This window comes from Mytilus edulis, chromosome 2 (genome assembly GCF_963676685.1).
Source record: "Mytilus edulis chromosome 2, xbMytEdul2.2, whole genome shotgun sequence".
NCBI classification, from domain to species: domain Eukaryota; kingdom Metazoa; phylum Mollusca; class Bivalvia; order Mytilida; family Mytilidae; genus Mytilus; species Mytilus edulis.
Genome location: NC_092345.1, coordinates 66,998,092 through 67,020,834, shown reverse-complemented (window position 1 = coordinate 67,020,834; position 22,743 = coordinate 66,998,092). Strand labels below are relative to the sequence as shown.

General features: G+C 30.2%; 1 protein-coding gene across 1 annotated transcript in view; it reads left to right on the top strand.

The window, feature by feature from the left end:
• LOC139512734 (limb region 1 protein homolog) overlaps positions 1–19,575 on the top strand; it is a 31,320-nt gene extending 11,745 nt beyond the window's left edge. The window contains exons 7-15 of the mRNA XM_071300599.1: positions 2,123–2,191; positions 4,265–4,329; positions 4,846–4,936; positions 11,997–12,083; positions 12,535–12,611; positions 13,303–13,380; positions 14,524–14,600; positions 14,990–15,147; positions 15,463–19,575. Of these exons, the coding sequence (XP_071156700.1) occupies positions 2,123–2,191; positions 4,265–4,329; positions 4,846–4,936; positions 11,997–12,083; positions 12,535–12,611; positions 13,303–13,380; positions 14,524–14,600; positions 14,990–15,147; positions 15,463–15,701 (941 nt within the window). The 3' untranslated portion in view covers positions 15,702–19,575. The remainder of the gene's footprint in view (positions 1–2,122; positions 2,192–4,264; positions 4,330–4,845; positions 4,937–11,996; positions 12,084–12,534; positions 12,612–13,302; positions 13,381–14,523; positions 14,601–14,989; positions 15,148–15,462) is intronic.
• Positions 19,576–22,743: the final 3,168 nt, after the last annotated feature.

Here is a 22,743-nt window from a genome sequence, read left to right as displayed (position 1 = left end):
TATACATACTTTTTCCAAGGGTAAATTTGGTAAAATGTAATATATACTCGTTGTCAATAGTGAAGGACAAATTGAAACATACCAGAAATATTGATTTAAAAAAAATTACGCACTTGTCGACCATTCGTTTATACGCCTGGATAATAAGTTACGGAACTATAGCACAAATTGAAATATATACATGTATACATTGAACATAAGAAAGAAACATACATTTTGTGTGAATTGGAGTAAAAGTTTTGTAAATAGACTAGTCCACGTATGCCAACAGTATGTAATAGACTATTGTATACCAAAAGAAGAAGAAGAGAGCCAATTTGATTTAAATACAGGTCAATATATATATAACTTACTTTGGTTCATCGAAGTTATGGACATAGTAAAATCACAGATTTATGTATCAATTAGATTGTTCTCGAATAAAGGAAGAAATTCGTCATCATCACAATTGTTCCGACATGCATGTAATACATACGCAACTGGGTGTACACAATGATCTCCAAGGGATGTGAATATTTTCCAGGGAAAACTATAGAGTATCAAAGTTTCAAATCAATTTCTGGATTTATTTTCTTTCTTGATATTCAATGACAGCAATTTAAAGAATAAACTGCTTGTCTGCTTTAGCGGCCCCCGCTTTAGGGGTGTTCTTGCCAGTTAAAACAGACTTAAAAATTCGTTCTGGTTTTTTTTTTTAAACACTGTTGGTCAAATAGCTAAAGTATTATACTTTGTGAAACGAAGACTTTCCCGATTATGCATAAATTTTGTTGATGTTTTTCACACTTGAAAAGAATATCTTTTCGATTCCATTCCAAGCATCCAAGAAGATCCTCTAATTTCCTAAATTTTTTAAAACATCTTTTTTTTCATATAGCTGAAGTATTCATGCGTTGTGAGATTTAAAATATTTTGATGAGAACATTTATTCCTAAATAGGTAAAAAAGATCGCTTTGGATGGACTAATTTATATAATTGCAATTGTTAATGATCTGTTTGAAATAATTTAGGTTGCCGATTCTAATTTGAAATAGTACAATTTTTAGTTCATACACTCGTGTTTAGAAGGCTATTTTTATTTATAATAAATTTATTCAATTAAGACAGAGACATATAATACAATGTCTCTGATTAAGATAATTCACTATTTTATCGTTACAAAAGTAATCAGAAGTCATAGTTCATTTAAAAGTGATCTTATGCAAAATATAAAAATATACAACAGCTATCCAGTTATTGTGCGACCTTATTATTCCCGTTAATTAATTTTAATTCTTTTTTTTACATTTCTGTGTCTAAAACTATGACTGACTCATGTTAACCATTCCGATACGAAATGTTGTTCACACCTGAAATGCCAGTGAACCGTGACGCCTAGATTTCACTGAACGAAGATCAAAAGATTGGAATTACATAATGCTTTTAATTACCTTGAGTTTAACTACGCATTCAACATTCACTAAGTGTCACAAAACAATACACATTTTATTTCCACCGTACAAACAAGTGAAAATTTTTGCTGGAATGAAGCAAAAAGGTCAGAATACAAACATATATTTTTAATACACTATCGATCATGTCAGTTTCATATGTTTATTTGTTTAAAGTATTTGTAGAAAAAAAATCATAAAAATGTTCTATTGTATGATTTACTTTTATTATTAAAATTCGTTTAAAAAAATCCACACGATCTTATTTTAAAAGTTGCATGGCTTTCACTTATTTTTCGTTGGTTAATAGCTACACCAAAAGTCATCGATGCGCTTTAAATCACGTTATCAGATGGTTAACGAACAAAACTTTAATGAGATTAATTTCACTCCCGGCATGCAAAAAGACTTAAACTACGTCACATAAGTCAGGAAGTTTCAAGAAATAAAATTAATAATTTCCAATTTTCTTCTTTATTAGTTTTCATATCAAAATAAAACTTGGTGAATATGTTTTTTATGGTATTATGAACATAATAAGATGAAAAGTGAAAAATTGCGAATTATCCCTTTAAGCTATGACAAGATCCTGTTAACAAATTATGAAAAAAAATACATTCTAACATACAGATTTATCAAGTTTCAATATTGTATTATGCTAACTTGTGAATATATTTTTTTTATTTTTCAGATGTTTGGAACATATATTTACCATATTTGTATTCATTCATATCATTTCTTGGTGTCATTGTTTTATTGTGTAAGTATTTGATATCATTTTAAACTTATGAAAATCAAAATGTTGACACTGCAAAAATCTCTTGGTTTGTTTTCTACATTAGGGGCCATCCATAATTGTCAACCATTTTCCAAAGTGTACAAAACGTACACTTGGGGGGAGGGGGTTAAAAAATCAACATTTTTACCGTACGCTTTTTTTTTATTTCAGGAATTTATATCGTTTCCGTAGGGAAAGTCGATTTATAAATTCGAGAATTGGCTTGGGTGTGTTTATCTTCTTATTTCTTCTTTATTATTTTCACTTGATGATATTGATTTCGATATCATAATTCTACTCAATCGGGATTGAACGATTAAAAGATCAAATCATATGAAAACTAAATCTTTTAAAAATGTGAACTAGTAAAATTATTTAAACAAAAAGTTTGCAAGCATTTCTCAGTACCCCTATTTTCAATTTCACCTGCTTTATTATTGATCGATATCGTTTTACTCTGTTTAATAAACAAAATTGATCGAAACACTAAATTCATTGAATGTTTTGATTTTGACAAGACACCATTTTCTGAAAAGATTTTAAACTGGTCCTTCGATTAATTTCCTTGTAATGCATTCCAAAATAGTAAACCAGTAAACCGGAAGTAAACTTATTTTTCTTAGTAAAAGCCTCCTTCAATTAGGAGCACCTCCATATGAAGTTTAACCTTAACTTAGAAAATATCCAATATAGTTACATGTTACAGTATATATACATAAACGATAATAGTGCCATGAATGGCATATTTACAGGGACCATTTAAATAATACAGGCGGGAAATTTAAAAACTCAAAATGTTTTAAAACATTACACTTTTATTGATTGCTGTCTTGAGCTCTGATTCCATCAACAACTGTCAGTCCATACTCATGATACTTTACCAATGCAATAAAACCATGCATTTCCCTTTCTTTGATTCTTAGCATAATTTATGTGCCCTTTTGTTAATCTTTTGCATGCTCTAGGTGCCCTTTTTTATTGCAGTTACCATTTCCACTGTGTGATAGGGGAAACACTAATCTTTGTACTCTTTATTCTGACAAAACACAAGCATCACAGATAGATATCATCAAATAAAACAGTCAGATATGTTTTAGTTTTTTTTTCAATGCAAAGTTCTATATTAAACTAAAATATAATAGACAGGATCTTCTTTTTATTAAGAATGACTGATTCTTCTCTTGAAATCTGAAAATGATTGATGTACACTTTTTGAGGGAGAGTGGGGGGTCTGAAAAAGTGTACGTTTTGTACACTTTGGAAAATGGTTGACAATTATGGATGACCCTTTAACAGAGCAGGTTAATCAGTAATTTACTATATATATATCTTGCTGTAAGACTTATATAGATTAGTTATTGCCTTTTCAATAGTGTGAATATTACACAAGACACGATTATTCACCTTTGATTTTGTGTGTTTATTTTTAAAACAAAATTACTAAATTATTGAACTCAAGTATTCTGGAGATTCCTGGATGATTATTTAAAATAAAATAAAACTTAAGAGTTATATGTATTCCATTCTCTAACTTAAGTTAGCCTCAACCAATGCAATATTATGAAACTTACACACAATGCTTATTACTACAAAATACAGATCAAGTTTGAATTTTGGTGGTGTCATTTTTACTGTTCTAGAACTATGCCCCTTAACAAATGGGAAAATTGCTGAAATTTTCATTTCCTTTCTCTTACTTTGAAATTTATACACAATACTCATTACCACAAAACTCATATCAAGTACAAATTGGGTGGCGTCACTTGAACTGTTCTTCAGTTTTGTCCCTTTATAATTATATGATATAATCAGATAAACTACAAAGTATTTCTAGATATGTTGTGTAGATATTTGTTTTCTAACCATGTAATTCACCGACTTTGCATAGAACACTTCAACAGAAATCCAAGAAAATTGGTAATCGGCAAATGTTAATGAATCCTCAATTATTGGTATGTAACAGACTTACAATCTAAAGAATGTTTATATCTATATATAAAACATTAAGCATTAAGATTTTACATAATTTATTACAATTTTACAATAATTTTTCAGTATGTACACCAAATGGTTTTGCCATACTTTTTACTGTGATAGGACAATTGGTTGTTAAACCTCAGGTATGTTAAATACTCACAATCTGGGTGACAATTTTTTTTGTCAATAAAGATTCAAATACATAAAGGGGATGTGTAATTTAAAGTTTATTCAAATGCATGTAGGTAATATTCTTAAAACCAACAAAAAATAGGAGCTTTCACATGTTAGCTGCCTAAAGTGTGATGCCAGTTCTTGTAATACATATGAATAAAATGCTTACAACTGTGCCTCTTATATTGTCTGTAACATTTCTCTGAAAGAATATCATAGACCACTGTTGCTTATACAGTTGTAGAACAGAACTCACTTTTGGGTCGCACAATTTACATTGGTTAAATGTATCATCTCGTTTATTTCTTTTTGATAAACATGTAACATTGGTTTTAAACCTGGACTAAACAGACACCATTAGAAAAATTCATATTCAGAGAGATATCAGATCTATGTCTTTTCTTTTAAACCTGAGAATTATGGCAATTACTAATATTTTTTTTAGCTAGTAGAATTTAATGAATGCATTATTGTCTTACTTTCAGTTTTTACGAGATATAGAGGACGATTTATATGCAGTGCAATTACAAGAAGAAGATATACGCAGAAGAATCAACCTGGGAAACCATATGCATGGTTTGTTTTGAAACTTAAGACAGAAAAAGTATTGTTTTAAGAACATGTGAACAAAGATAATGCCTTATAATCATGATTGGGAAATATTTTGCCTCAATCATTATTTGGGTATCTGTTATGATTTTTATCTAGTTTTACATGATTTTAAAAACCAAAGTAGAGTCAGTTGAGCGACACAGACTCTTGAGAGCTTCTAGTTTTTCATTTTTGCCTATTATCTTAAAATCTATAATCGATACAAAGAGACATTAATTTGAAAATAAAAGTCAGCTGACAAGTTCTACAAATATCTTTGCATTTTCGAAATTGTCAGCTGACTTTTATTATAATTAGAGTTATTGCCTTTGATGATGATTTTTATCATATTTTTGCCTGATATCTTAAAAAATATGTATGATAGATAAAAACTTAAAAAAGCAAAATTAATCAGCAAGACAAGATCTACAATTAAGACAATATAGAGGAAATTGTCGATGTCTCTTTGGAATTATTGCCTTTTATATTTTATTTTTTGGGGGGTTTTGCCTGACGTGATAAAATTATAATTGATGAATAGACACTCAAATCAGAAAAATGACCAGTAAGACAAGATCTTGTAACAAGTTACATTTCGCTGATATAGGTAGTAGACTGTCAATCTTTATAGGAGTGATATCTCAGCCCCTTAAATAAGGATTTGTTTTTATACCCCACACAACGAAGTTGCGAAGGGTATAATGTTTTTGACCCGTCAGTCCGTCCGTCAGTCCTGTTTCTTGTCATGGCAACTCCTCTCAAACCACACAACAGAATTTCACGAAACCTTTCAGATAATAAGGACATACTATTTAGTTGTGCATATCGACGGGAAATTGCGATTCAATTTTTTTTCTAGGAGTTACGCCCCTTTGCACTTATTTACTTTAATGTAATACTGCAACAGTTTGTCATCGCAACTCCTCTCAAACCACACAACAGAATTTCACAAAACCTTTTCAGATAATAAGGACATACTATGTTGTTGTGCATATCGACGGGAAATTGCGATTCAATTTTTTTTCTAGGAGTTACGCCCCTTTGAACTTATTTACTTTAATGTACTACTGCAACAGTTTGTCATCGCAACTCCTCTCAAACCACACAACAGAATTTCACGAAACCTTTTCAGATAATAAGTACATACTACGTAGATGTACATATCAACAGGAAATTACGATTCAATTTTTTTTCTAGGAGTTATGCCCTTAGAACTTATTTGCTTCAATGTACTTCTGCAACAGTTTGTCATCTCAACTCCTCTGAAAACACACAACAGAATTTCATGAAACCTTTTCAGATAATAAGGACATACTATGTAGTTGTGCATATCGACGGGAAATTGCGATTCAATTTTTTTTCTAGGAGTTACGCCCCTTTGAACTTATTTACTTTAATGTACTACTGCAACAGTTTGTCATCGCAACTCCTCTCAAACCACACAACAGAATTTCACGAAACCTTTTCAGATAATAAGGACATACTATGTAGTTGTGCATATCGACGGGAAATTGCGATTCAATTTTTTTTCTAGGAGTTACGCCCCTTTGAACTTATTTACTTTAATGTAATACTGCAACAGTTTGTCATCGCAACTCCTCTCAAACCACACAACAGAATTTCACGAAACCTTTTCAGATAATAAGGACATACTATGTTGTTGTGCATATCGACGGGAAATTGCGATTACTTTAATGTACTACTGCAACAGTTTGTCATCGCAACTCCTCTCAAACCACACAACAGAATTTCACGAAACCTTTTCAGATAATAAGTATATACTATGTAGATGTGCATATCAACAGGAAATTACGATTCAATTTTTTTCTAGGAGTTATGCCCCTTTGAACTTATTTGCTTCAATGTACTTCTGCAACAGTTTGTCATCTCAACTCCTCTGAAAACACACAACAGAATTTCATGAAATTTTGTAGATAATAAGGACATACTATGTAGATGTGTATATTGACAGGAAATTATTATTCAGTATTTTTTCTTATACAATTTTTTTTTTCTTATACTTATTTAATTTCTCCAATGACAATGTGGGGACGTGGGGACGTGGGGCATGTGAGCGTGCTCACTAAGGTTCTTTAATTTACCCTCTTTTGTGTTTTGAGCAAATACTAAACAAGATAGAAAGGAACTAAACAGACGAAATGATCAGCAATACAAGATCAACAAAACAGAGATTTTTGTCATTAATTTTATTCTCGTCAACTATGTTGGTGAGTGGCCTTTGTTGAATATGCACATAGGCCAAGATGAGCGACACTGGCTCTTTAGAACCTCTAGTAATATCTTCAGATTATTTTTGTAGTGTCTGTAACTCAGTGATTTTTTTTATTTCTTAGTCCAAAAAATTTAATTTCTTTTACTTTTTTAAAATCTCATGTTTTTTCTTTCTCTAATTGATTTATACAATGTATACAATGTATACTAGCATGTAGATTTGTTAGAAAAAGCAGCCAGTGTGTAGTGTCCACAGCCATCCATATTTCTTTCTTTCTCATAATCAAATGTAGGTCAATGATTTTCTTTTCAGAAATATATTTGTTTATCATTCATAGCACCTTCTTTGTTTAGATATATATAGTTTGCACTTTTTAAATACAGCTGTTTCTCATACCATTTTTTATCATTCATAGCATCTACTTTGTTTAGATATAAATATAGGTTGCACTTTGTAAATACAGAGCCACACCTATTTTGGGGAGAAATATAATATTCATAGATAATTTGATTTGTTGGCGTACTGGTTCCCAGATTTGATATTTGTTTTAACTCATAGAGACATAACTTGGGACTGTTACAAGTATAAAATCATACAATTGCGATGAAAAATGAATTCTGAAGTAGGCAAAAAGTAAAGGTAGGGGTAGTACAAAATTTTAGTATAAGTTTAAATTTTAGCAAGTTCAGGGCATATAAATGTTGAAAATAGCTGCACAGCCCCATGTTTTGACCTTTGAATAAAATAGTAGTGCTTGTCAACTTTCTATTCTAGGATATAATTTTTCACAAAACTTCATTAGTAAAAAAGTCACAGTTTTAGCCGCATAGGAGTTCCTATGGGAGATTGCATTGTCTATATTTACAGAAATGCAACCTTTAAGGTTTTACTTATACAATGTATTTAAGATTTGAAATGATGAACTTGGTCCCATCCATGTCAACATGTCATGTATGTTTACATTGAAAACAACTTTAATTACATTATTTTATTTACAATCATGGGTCATTCTGTTGTTAAAAATGAAAACAATAAAAAAAAAAAAAACACTCAAACTTAATATGTTACCCATGAAAAATTGTTGAGTAAATTATAAACATGAGATCAAGTTAGTGTACATAACTCAAATAACTTACTTAGTTTATTTTAGATATCTTTTATGTAAGGAATACATTTTCTACTCGCATGAAAAGAAGGTCAACTCTTAATGATTTTGATGGTATGTAGTCTTTCATTTCAAGAGAGGTGCTGTTCTTACAATAATCCTTTTTTACTTATTAAGAAAAGGGATGTAATTTTGCAGAATGCTAAAGTTAAACTTTATTCCTGTGACTCTTTGTCGAGCCTGTGACTTCTGTTGCAGGAAGTTCCGCATAGCATACCTGACAACCCTCGCGTTTTGAGCGCAAGTCTCCCACACAAATGATTAAATTCAAAAATTTCCCCAGTTTCGGATATTTTTACCTGGAATAACCTGTGTTTGTAAATCTTTGGCTTTTTCATTTCTTTCAATAGAAATAAATAAACAATCTATGATCATTTGATAGATGTTATGAATTTTCCATCTGTCGTATGTCCATTGTTTTTGACCCAGGGCTTTAAAAAAAAATTCGAGCCAGCCAGACATTTTATATCTGATCCCAATTTTTTGAAATCAATGAAGACTAAGTCACAAAAGGCAATTATGGTAATCAGATGGCCATTCCAATGATTGACATTAAATTAAAAAAAAAACGATTTAAACTTTACTTTGATATGAATTTGATATTTGAATGAAAACTGTTGAATTGGCAGTGCATCATTCAAAGTGTGCACATCAGCATGCTCATATCTGCCTTGGACTCTTTATTTGTGCAAAATGACATTGTCAAAAACTTTACTCTTGTTTTTAAAATCACGTTTTCCTAAACCGGATGTTGACTTGACAATGGTAAAACATGGACCATAAACGGATACGTAAAATCAGTGTACGTTTACAAAGCACGACTAAGTGAAGAAGCTCTTCCCACTTTATTTCTTCAACAAAATGCTTGAATTGAAGGTTAGGTACAGGTATCAATGATAATTTTATCATTTTTGAAGAAATGTAGGATGCATAATTAAATTTCCCACCTGTGCACATGCGCACACACTCACACGTGTTCTTGTTCATACAACGTAGTTCTGATGATTTTTCATTTAAAACCTTTTTAAATTTTTCATCAAATCATGTTGATAAACTAATTTCTTATAATTTTAATCTTTTGGACTAAATCAATTAGATACAAACCGCTGAAATGAAAGAAAATAATTGTAAATAGACTGATCAATTTATATGATGTCCGGTACTGAAAATAGTTTACCTGTGACTTGAACAGATAGATTTCAGCTGTCCAACAACTAATTAGCCATGATTAAAATTAGAAAGTATTGAAGTAGAGGTTGTTTTGATAGTAATTAATCATCATGTCACTTTTATGACCAGAAATGTGTGTATGTTAAAGGCAAAAGGTTGGGTCAAAAAGATAGTGATTTATGTTAAAATGACCGAAAAAGCCTTGAAATCTAAAAAGTAGATGACCGTTTCATGCTTTGCCCAGCCGGACTTTTACAGGACATTATACAAATGTCCGGAATGTATGACCTTTTCGAAAGCCCCAGTGTTCTCCCCAGGCCGTTTTAGCGTCGCGGTAGCGCGACGCTATATTTTTTCGCCGTGATGCTATAATAATTCCCGCGACGCTATAATTATTTTGAAGATGCTATTTTACTTGTCCTCAATTTTGAACTTTCATCTATTATCGATTATGATCATTAAAATTATATCACCTTTAATTGTAATCCCTTCAGTCGGACACTAAAGGCAATTACGAGATTAAATAGCTAGGTGTTAATTGCCCTCAGGGTGATAACTGTTTGGATGCGAATATCCCAAGCTGACACTTGTGACATGACTAATACCACGCCACGTGTCTGCAATCACCAATTTCGACAGGGAAAATGCAATCACAAAACAATTCGAAATCTACGTTTTGTATTACGAATTTTCAAAGATTGAAACGATTTTTTTTTTTAAAATTACTTTCTTTCTCTTCCGGTAATACGAGAGCGAGAATTTTGGTTTAGAGCTAAAATAAGTTTAATATTTCTTTAAAAAGTGATCATAATTGGCTTAAGTTTATGTTTAATCCATTTAATTCATTAAAAGCGTCTTATTCATTCACAATCTCTTGTCAAACAATGTTTATTCTCAGACTCATTTTCATAAATTTTTCTACGGCCGCCATTGCACATTTTTGTGTAAACTACGGATAGGAACAGGACCAGATATGACAAAAATCCGCATTTTCACAATAATGACAACAAATGGACAGTAGACAGAAAAAATATACCAAGAGAGAAAACTACGTATTAAGGGGGCTCGCGGGTCTAAATGATTTTTTTTATTTAATATAGGATTTCTCTATATTTTTTTATAAATGAACTTTATCTTACACTTAATAGAAAAATGAAATAAAAAAATGGGGTCACTGTTCATTTACGCTCACAATCTGCTTTCGAAAGAAGCATACATTCTTGTTAATGTCCTTTTTTTCTGTTGAACTAATAGGAGAAATAGCGGTAATATCGAAATAAAAAAAGAACTAAATTACAGAAATCGCTAAAATTTTACAATTATTTAGTTTATGTACAGCTTATTCCAAAACAACAACAAAAAATATAGGTCACCGATGAGTTAAAAAAGATATTTTAATTTTATTGCCAAAAAAATGGCATTTTTGCACCAAAGGGAGATAATTTGGAGCTTTTTAAGTGATATCTACATTTTAAAAGTCCGCTGGGGACAACACGAATTGATTTTTTGGAATGATTTTTGTACCACATGATAAAGTAACAACTACTTAAGGTAATAAATAAAATCTGTAATGAAAAATTAATGTTTAATTTTTTTCTAAAAATCTTATACCCGCGAACCTCCTTAACAGACTATTTGTTAGATAACTTTGTTAAAAGTACATATATCATTTTGATGTAAAGGTAAACAACTGGGACTAATTCATTGAGTGCCATGAAACAATAAATTTCATAAACATGATAAAAAAAAGTTTTTAAATTGATTTTTTTTGCTACTTTTGCTACTTTATCTTTACTTAATACAATTTAAAAAATAGTTAATTTTGTGTACTAGATATTTAGTTTTGTATATACAGGTTGCACTATAATGAACCATTCATTCATTTGACTTATTGTTGGGTAACTGAAACCACATATTTATTTTTATTTGGCACAAAAGGAAAAAAATAATTGTAACTATAAATGAATAAAGAAAACATAAACTGAAACAACTGTTTTTGTGGTTATAGTTTAATTGTATTCTCAGTTATGAATTGAACAATATAAACTAAAACATATGAAGGAAATAGAGCATCAAAGCGACGCGACAAATGACATTAAAAAAATACAGTTATTTTTTTTACGCAACATGTGATGCTATCCAAAATTTCTGGGGAGAACACTGCCCTGCTTTGACCTCATTTTGATGGTGTTGACTTATTCAAAATCACAAAAAATAAATTCTAATGTGTTTACTTTTATTTTTTACCTCGAGTGCATCCTTACTGTTCCCTTTATTTTGTTTTAACTCACAACATATAGTTTCAAAAAGTCTAGGCAGATAGGACTTTGGTAAAGAACCCTGATAATGGACAACTTTATTATTTTGTGTATTTAGATTGGCATTTTAAAAGTTGTCATGTTCATACTATAGTTTTTGCATTGAGGAAATATTTTTGATCAGAATTAATTTACAATCATACTCTTTTTCTTTATCAGTTCCTGGGAAGATTGCTAATGGACATACTAGCCCAGACTTACTACAGCAACAGTTACTTGATGTTCAGAATACTATCTCTGTTTTAGGTAAGACTATTGTTTATTTTGTCTTCAGATTCTTCAATAAAGCTGGTAGAAATTTATTAATTTATCAAATTTTACAGAAAAGCAAGGATGAAAAGGAAGTTTAGCTTGCCACATATTATATCTAGTTGATTAAAAAAAAAATATCATAATATCCAATCATGTACTGCATATGTCTTTTGTAGGATATTCGAAAAAAGTTAATGTCCTTGCTGTAGCACATGTAGCATTAAGTTTTACCCTTATCAGTCTTTTTGTTCTCCCATACATCTGTACATCCAGAAATTGGTTTTCTTTCTCTAACTTTAGTTTGCCTCAATCAAATACACAGTGCTTGTTACCACCAAACTCAGATCAAGTACGAACTGCAGTAGTGTCACTTATACTGAAATTAGATTATTTATCAAGAAGGGAAATGCACCAGAATTTTAATTTGTTACTAATTTTATTCCAGAGAAGAAAAAGAAAGTATCACCTTGGAGAAGAAACCTGGGTTATCCTTTAGTTATGTTGTTGTTATTAGTTTTAACAGTAAGTATATAACTCTAAGGCAATCATAAGATGTTATTATATAGCATTTTGATATCACACCATGTGATGGGGGTCTGTTTTAAGAGTGATATATAAGAAATGCCATATCATAACCAGCTGATTAAAATATAAATACTTCCATAAGGACAGGTATACGGCAAGTTTTCGATATGTTAAATGAACTTTAAATCTTTCATCAAACAGGTCTCCTTTACAATTGAACAGAATGACTTCATTTTGTTCGGTAGATTTCCAGTGATGAGTTTAAACTTTCGCCAAAATTTGAAGGGAATTTAACAAAAAAAGTGATAAAATGTTGACAACAATTAATATGGGTATTTTTACATGCCCCCTTCCCAATCAAAAGATTACTCATTTGTGATTTTTCTGATAATAAAACTCATCTATGGTTTCAATGAGTGGAAACATTTGTCCAAGCTTGAAGAGGATATGGCGCAACAAACTGATAACAGACAGACTGATGGACAGGTTAAAACATTGTACCCTCTGCAACTTCTCTCTATAACTAATGTCTTATCACAAAAATAAGGATGCAAGATTTCTGAAATCAACTTTCCTTTTAACTTTTTAACAAACTATTTCAGGTTTCTACAAATTATCAGTCTGTGACTAAATATGTTACTATTTATACTAAGTTGATAACTACCATGATTCTTTGTTTTTTTTACAGGTATTATGTTTACTTATGGTTGCCCACAACTTTTTTGAATTGTTAGTTGGTATAAAAGCATTACCTGTCGGTGCTAAGGTAAGGTCTATATTCTTATTTACTTATATAAAAATGCAGCATTTAAAAAAAAATGTATATGAGATTAACATTGCTAAAACGGTTAGGTCAGAAATATTGACAATTTCCAAGGAAAACTAACTATTTGATCATAGTATTGCTATCTGGATCAACTTCTGCATAAAATACAAGTTATATCATCAATTTGAACTATTTAAAACATGGTATGGCACACATTACTATCTATTACCTCTATTAGCTATTGCTATATGAGTTTTCTTCCTTTATGTTGCTGTTCAAGATTGTAATTATAATTATTACATTGGTTGCAATGAATTACATTGATTTTTCAGTTAAATAAAAACCAATTATTTCACATGTGAAATAAACTTGATTATTTCACTCTTTGACGTCATACAACAATAGGCGTTGTCAATATGTCAATAACGGCGGATCAAAACAAATTGTGAATGCGTAGAAAAAAGATATAGTTCCTTGCATGTTTTACATTAATTTCTTTAAAAAAAGCCATTTTAATAAAAAGAATAACTAATTAAAAAATTCAAATATCGAAAAATATTCAACTCATGACAATTAACTGGTGCTCTCTGCGCATTCCTGAATTAATGTGTTGTTGGGTCACTCGTTGAATATTTTTCTCTATTTGAATTCTTCGATTAGTTATTTTATAAATGATTACAAAATTAGTGCTTTTTTTAGTGTCTTTTCTTTGCTCTTAATTGTTGAAAGGAAAACGGAGGCTAATGTTAGATTAGGTTTGACAAAATGACTTCTAAATTCATCACATACATAAATAAAAGCAACTTTCAATGATATGGACATACACATTGAAAAATAAAATTTGTATTTTTATATAAAAAATTTGAATTTTTTAAATTCAGTAATTATTTTGCGCATTTATTATTGGTTTTTTTGAAGACTGGACAAAAAAGTGTGATTAAATTTTGCAAGTTTTGAAAAATATTGATGCAGATATTTGTATCAGATATATGAATGTGAGTTCTTATTATTGCGATAATCACTAAATTTGCATTATTCATCACAATAAAAACCTCACAATAATTTCTCAATTAACTGTATATGACTTAGTTGTAGTTTTAAATTGTTATTTAATTCTATAACATATGATCTTTATATTTTCAGGAAACAGTTGTATTGGGGATCTCCTCTCTGTCCACATTAGGGTCAGTTGGAGCTACCTTAGAAATTGTTTTAATTTTGTATCCTTTATATTGGTACCAACATACAGGGTATGTTCACAAGTTTTATAAATACGTATACTTCCACAATGTGATGAAAAAGAAAGAGAAATGGCATAAACAAAATGAATGGGAATTGAATTTTAGTTCAATAGTTATGGGTAAATGTATTTTAAAAAAAGAAACAACAATATACTGTAACCAAAAATTAATGTCTTTAAATGGATCTAGATGATTTTATGCTAAAATGATAAGGGAAAGGATATTGTTATTTAGAGAGTGCATATTTCATATATGCTTTAAAAAATAAAGTGTAACTGTATAAAATGAGATATGGGATACTTGTGTTAAAAAAATACAACTTTAAGTTTATTCACAGACTATGAAATTAAATCCTTAACTATACAAAGGTATGTTATGTGTGCATCTGTGGTAGGATTTTATAGCTTGCCATTCTTCAAAAGATTACGTCCAGTCCCACATGATACGTCCATGGTCAAAATCATAGGAAACTGTGTTGTATTGCTCGTACTCAGTTCAGCATTACCAATTCTCTCTAGAATGTTAGGTATGACTTTAAAACTACATTTAACATTTTATGACTTAAACTGATATCACTTTAATGGTAAAATCTGTGACTATAAGAATAAAGAAAGTAAATTTGTGAAAATATTATATTATATTATAAGGTGAAAATTACAAGGTTATTTACTGATGCTTTAAAGGTAGACAAACATTTTGTACTCTATAATTTAAAACAAAACATTTTTTAATTATTTGAAAAGGTGTTTGATTTATATACACAAAGAAACATAGTTCTCTTCTAGTATATGAATGGTCCAGTGTTATTAAGTGTTAAAATGAATTGTATTTTATTTTGTAGGTCTTACAAATTTTAATTTGATTGGTAACTTTGGTAGTATGGAGTGGCTTGGTAACTTGTATATTATTTTAGCCTGTGATGCTCTGTTTGCTGCACTAACAACTTTATGTTTGACTGACAAATTCACAGTAAAAGTGCGTACAGAAATTTATAACCGGTTTCTAATGTTATTCCAACGTGATAGTAGGAGAACATGGTCATTTAGTTCATACATCAATACAGGAACGAAAGATGAATGATTTGATGCAGGTTGTGTTTGTTTATTTTAAGTTTTATGTTGGTTTGTTACACTTTTATAATTTAAAGAAAAAACTGTTCTAATTCTAATTAAAACAGATAACTTCAGGATTTGACAAGCAGTTCAATGTTAAAAAATTGTTCACATAAGTCGAAAGTATTTATAAGTTTGAACATGTTAAAATGATTTAAAAGTACATTTTTGGGCATGCTGTTTATTGTTAAGTTGTATCAATGGAGCTTGTCCAATTCTTTTATACATTCATGGTTTTTGTCGAGCCTGCAACTTTTGTTGCAGAAAGCTCGACATAGGGATAGTGATACGGCGGCGGCTACGGCGGCGGCGTTAGCTCACTTCTTAAAAGCTTTATATTTTAGAAGGTGGAAGACCTGGATGCTTCATACTTTGTATATAGATGCTTCATGTTACGAAGTTTCCGTCAGTCACATGTCCAATGTATTTGACCTCATTTTCATGGTTCAGTGACCACTTGAAAAAAAAGTTCAAATTTTTTGTAATGTTGAATTCTCTCTTATTATAAGTAATAGGATAACTATATTTGATGTGTGCGTACCTTGCAAGGTCCTCATGCCCGTCAGACAGTTTTCACTTGACCTCGACCTCATTTCATGGATCAGTGAACAAGGTTAAGTTTTGGTGGTCAAGTCCATATCTCAGATACTATAAGCAATAGGGCTAGTATATTCGGTGTATGGAAGGACTGTAAGGTGTACATGTCCAACTGGCAGGTGTCATCTGACCTTGACCTCATTTTCATGGTTCAGTGGTTATAGTTAAATTTTTGTGTTTTGGTCTGTTTTTCTCATACCATATGCAATAGGTCTACTATATTTGTTGTATGGAATGATTGTTAAGTGTACATGTCTAGCGGGCAGATGTCATGTGACCTTGACCTCATTTTCATGGTTCAGTGGTCAAAGTTAAGTTTTTGAGTTTTGGTCTTTTTATCTAATGCTATATGCCATAGGTCAACTATATTTGGTGTATGGAAATATTTTATGATCTTTATGTCAGTCGAGCAGGTTTTATTTAACCGTGACCTCATTTTCACGGTTCATTGCACTGTGTTAAGTTTTTGTGTTTTGGTCTATTTTTCTTAAACTATAAGTAATGTGTCAACTATATATAATGTATAGAAGCATTGTTAGCTGTACCTGTCTGCCTGGCATGGTTCATCTGAACTGGACCTCTTTTTCAAGGTTCATTGGTCTTTGTTTAGTTATCTTGGTTAATGTAAAGTTTATGTGACAGTTGTGATAAAGCTTAGCTTTATACTTAGGACTATCAACATAATATCAATGATTAGTATAGAAGGCGAGACATTTCAGCGTGTGCACTCTTGTTAACATATATACAGAAAAGTGAGGTTGATAATAACATGAATATTTAGCAAAAATGAAAAATTTTAAAGAAGAATTTTATATAAGTTGAAACCATATATTTTCTTAAAAAGGATTGCCTCAGGCTAAATAAAATAGTATATGTGTTTTCAGTTACATTTATAAAATGTTAGGGTAGGTGGGTAGGGAATTTTTTTTCATGTTTATTTTTTACATTTCGAGTCCATGGTAGCATCATTCTGACTTAAACAGTGCTTAATGAAAAATGACAAAAAAATCTTTAGGGTAGGCTATTTTTAAGACTATATAGTAGGGTAGGTAGGGTAACTGGAACCACAAATATATTTTAATTTGGCCTTACATTTCTGAAGTATCTAAATAACAAGTCTATAGCTTATATATTTTGTGTAACAGGTACAGTTTTAAATTAAGTGAGTTAATTAGGAACAGTGTAATCATTAATTCTGACATCATTATATGATAAAGCATTTGCATTTAACAGACTTTACAATCATATTGTGTGGAATCAATCATTCACTACGCATTTTGATAATTCGTAATTTACAAAATCCTACAAAATAACAGTTAAAAACTGTTCAGATATAGTGCTAATGTATTTAAAATGGAAGACATTTTAAGTTTTTGTGGGTCAGTATTTTTGTTTCAATAAATCCATTACCTTAAGTGTATTGTGTTACATGTTTATGTGTATTGTACTTATAAATGTATTGTTAAATGATGTTTATTATGAAAATTACCCCAAAGTTTGAAGAAGGAAGAAAAAGGATTATTTATTTTTAATTTTTTCAAAGATGAAACCACCATGCGGTATGAAAAATAAAAAATCTGAAATTAATTTAAAAATTATTTATTTCTGTTGTAATAATACATTGAATCTAGATTGACTATAAAACATTTATTAAAAGAAAGCTGTTAAAATAGGTTTCTTTGTTTATATTCATGTTACATTTTATACATCAATTTGGTTGTTAGTCATGTATGAAATTATTTACTTAGGGAGTTTATATAAACATTCCATGTGTATTCATTTTAATTTTTAAATTGTTTTTAATAAAGAATATTGATGGATGCACAATAAACAATAGTTATATTGGTTAATTTTTAATACATTAAATTTTTAAGCTCATTAAAGAGAAGCCTAAATTTTTAATTAGTTTATTTTACTGAAAAGTTTGTTTTGGGACCATGAAAGAAACATTAATATTTTTTCTATTTTTAATTAAAATTGACAGCATATTTTTGTCACTTGTTTTTGCATTCAAAATCAGTTTCAAGAAGTTATCATTAAAAACCCTTGACAAAAATTAAAAATATTTCTAGGTATTTATCAAAATGTTCATCAACGGTATATTGTATCAGCAAACTCAAGTAAAAGTAATATTTCCCCTGTATGATGTGATTTGTCAATCCATGTGTGTCCATTGGTTGCTAGGTCCCATAGTTTCTGTAATTGTGTACAATTATATGTCATATTTGTCCAGGTACTATAGAATATCTTTGAATGCTATTTGTACTAACAGACAATCTTGATCTCTTTAGGGTGTCCTGTGACCGTGTCCATGGTGTAGATTTAGCTTGTTAAACAAGAAAGTTGTGTGAACTAGGAATGTTTAAAAATTTATTTTTAATCAAACATATGCTTATATTATTTATGTGTGAATTATGATTTTATTTTAACAGTAACAATACGCAATGTGCATTATTTTTATGACAATGTTGACTTGTTCAGAATTCAAGCATTCCATGAAAACCTTGATAACATTGATAACTTGAAGAAAAAAATAATGATCTAAGCAAGATGTCAATCGCAAATGTTTAATTTATTTATAATTGACTGGACCATCAAGTTTCTTATCTGTATAGCAGCCGTATTATAATTTTTTTAAGAATAAAGGACAATAGATAAATTATTTTTAATGGGAATTTACAAGTAGATTTTAGTTTTTAAGTTAATGTGGAAACTGGGAGTAGTGCTGAAATGGTTTGAATGCTTTCTTGCCTTGCTTAATTGATCACTTGTTTCAACGTTAATAATAGTTTGTTCCTATATAACCAAAGAATGTTTCTGTTTGATAAATTTAGCTGTTTCCTTCATTGTGAAGTCAGGTTACCTACAAACAAAGACAAATTCTAGTCAGTTTGATGCAATTTATATAACCAAATTTAATCTCCCTTTCTTTTTGTAAATGAAAACATACAAGAGGAATGTGATTTTTATGCCGTGTTGTAAAGATGAGGGCAATCAATTTTACTGTTGTACGTCCTAAAATTGGTTTCTGTTCTCTGACTTCAGATTGCCTCAACCAAATGTTATTAACTTATACACAATGCTTATTACTGCAATACTCAATTTGGGTAGCGTAACTCTTGTTCTAGAGTTATGTCCCTTTATAATGTTAGTTGCTAGCAGGGGCATCATGTGTGTCCCATGGGCATGTTCCCCATTCATTTATTATTAAAGGGTAATACAATTTACACACAAAAATAAAATATGTTTCAATCATTAATGAAGCCAGAACTTTTAATAAATATGTCACTATTAGCAGTCAGAATTATTTCAAAATAAGCTTAGAAACATTGCTGATGTGTTATTGGCTTGCAAGTCAACCTCATTGTGATGGTTGGTCAATGGCATCTTGTCTTGTATACAATTAAAATGCTGATGCATTATAGTGAGTTCATGCGCTGTACATTGTTGGACTTGAGTAAAATAGGTGAATTTTTGTTTACAGCTACAACTCCTGTAAGGCCTTGATACAAGTAATTTTGTTCAGTAGCAAATTAAATTAATTTTAAAATGAATCTCAAAAGTTACTGAAGAGCTCAAAGATATACAGATATAATGCTCACTTGGTTTATGTTTTTGTCTTTAAAGTATTTTAAACTTAATAACAGTATTTTTAACTGATTAGAAAAATAATTGTTAAAATGTATTCTAGAATTAATTAGAACAAAATAAAATGACTAACATTGCTCGTAGGTTTGGCTCTCTTACCTCTAAATTGAGATAAAGCTCAAGTATAATAGGGTTATTGTTTAGCATAGTTATTGACAGATACATAGAACCACTACATGTATTTTTAATCAAATATGTTTTTATATAATAATATTTGATCAAAATATTGAACAAAACTTAGTTTTTGCAAGTTGTCAATATAATTGATAATTTCTTATTTTTGTAAACATACATTTTTGACTTATGGGACCATATCTTTATTGTTGTTCAAAACAATGAATATATTAAAGATTGAACATGAAATCAAAGAAAATCTTGTGATATTCCGGTGTCTTTTAAGAACTATATACAGGCTCATGTAAAGGTGGAGTTTTCTGTAAGGTGTATTTCAGCATTTTTAACAAAACAAATATAGTATTAACGAAGAAATTATCTAGAAATGAATATAAAAATGTTTGATATAAATAGATGAAGATGTTGGGTATTCAGCAATATGACCGCAACTCAAAAACATAAAAACCGTACAAGTAAATTTTATTTATGCTAACTGATATGCTTTGTCATTGTTGACATCAGCTGGTATACTTGTGTGATCGCTTCAAGTAGTAAAGTCATGGAAATATAAATCAATGCCAATGACAATTTGTCAAAGTTCATTTTCCCCTTTATGAAAGCATCAGCAAAATTGAAACAATCACAAAACTAAACATCTGCAAAATTAGAATTATCAAACTAAATTATTGCCAAGTTGGCTAGATATGGTCTAAACACAAAAACAAATAGTTACTATAATAATGTTGGTTAACTGTGCCCAAAGTATGATGAAGTAACAATGTTAAACTGAGTCTTGATTTTTATATTTACATCCTCAGGTTTACTGCAATTACATTGTCAAATATGGATTAGATTGCTGAATTAACTAATTATTTTCAATATAAGATTTTTATACCCCATGCAACGAAGTTGCGGAGGGTATAATGTTTTTGACCCGTCAGTCCGTCCGTCCGTCAGTCCTGTTTCTTGTCATCGCAACTCCTCTCAAACCACACAACAGAATTTCACGAAACCTTTTCAAATAATAAGGACATACTATGTAGTTGTGCATATCGACGGGAAATTGCGATTCAATTTTTTTTCTAGGAGTTACGCCCCTTTGAACTTATTTACTTCAATGTACTACTGCAACAGTTTGTCATCGCAACTCCTCTCAAACCACACAACAGAATTTCACGAAACCTTTTCAGATAATAAGGACATACTATGTAGTTGTGCATATCGACGGGAAATTGCGATTCAATTTTTTTTCTAGGAGTTACGCCCCTTTGAACTTATTTACTTTAATGTACTACTGCAACAGTTTGTCATCGCAACTTCTCTCAAACCACACAACTGAATTTCACAAAACCTTTTCAGATAATAAGGACATACTATGCAGTTGTGCATATCGACGGGAAATTGCGATTCAATTTTTTTTCTAGGAGTTACGCCCCTTTGAACTTATTTACTTTAATGTACTACTGCAACAGTTTGTCATCGCAACTCCTCTCAAACCACACAACAGAATTTCACGAAACCTTTTCAGATAATAAGGACATACTATGTAGTTGTGCATATCGACGGGAAATTGCGATTCAATTTTTTTTCTAGGAGTTACGCCCCTTTGAACTTATTTACTTTAATGTACTACTGCAACAGTTTGTCATCGCAACTTCTCTCAAACCACACAACTGAATTTCACAAAACCTTTTCAGATAATAAGGACATACTATGCAGTTGTGCATATCGACGGGAAATTGCGATTCAATTTTTTTTCTAGGAGTTACGCCCCTTTGAACTTATTTACTTTAATGTACTACTGCAACAGTTTGTCATCGCAACTCCTCTCAAACCACACAACAGAATTTCACGAAACCTTTTCATATAATAAGGACATACTATGTAGTTGTGCATATCGAGGGGAAATTGCGATTCAATTTTTTTTCTAGGAGTTACGCCACTTTGAACTTATTTGCTTCAATGTACTTCTGCAACAGTTTGTCATCTCAACTCCTCTGAAAACACACAACAGAATTTCATGAAATTTTGTAGATAATAAGGACATACTATGTATATTGACAGGAAATTATTATTCAATATTTTTTCTTATACTTATTTAATTTCTCCAATGACAATGTGGGGACGTGGGGTATGTGAGCGTGCTCACTAAGGTTCTTTAATATTGCATGAAGTAAAACTCTATTAACATGATTGTATATTTTTTTGCACATTAATTGTACTTACCTGAATTTAATCCGTCTAATTATTAAATGCAACAAACATTTTGCCAAAACAATGCAAAGACATTATAACATTGTAAGTACCATGAACAAGTCTTTTTATTTATCATTTTTTATATGCTTTTAAACATTTGATTTAATAACTAATAACAAGTTATGACAATACCTTCATTTTAAAGAATAATAATTGATATACATCCAAATGTCAAAATCTATTGTTTGAAAATTAACATATATTTGCAAGAATTTTCATAGTATGAAAAATTAACTAAATTATTATACATTTTTGTTTAGCCTGCAACATTTATATGAAGATATTTCAACATTGTGGTTCAGTCTGTGGTTAAATCTTTTTAAACATCAACAACTTTGTTACATGAAATTTACCACAGATACAAAAACAGGAAATTTTATTTTGATTATATTCAA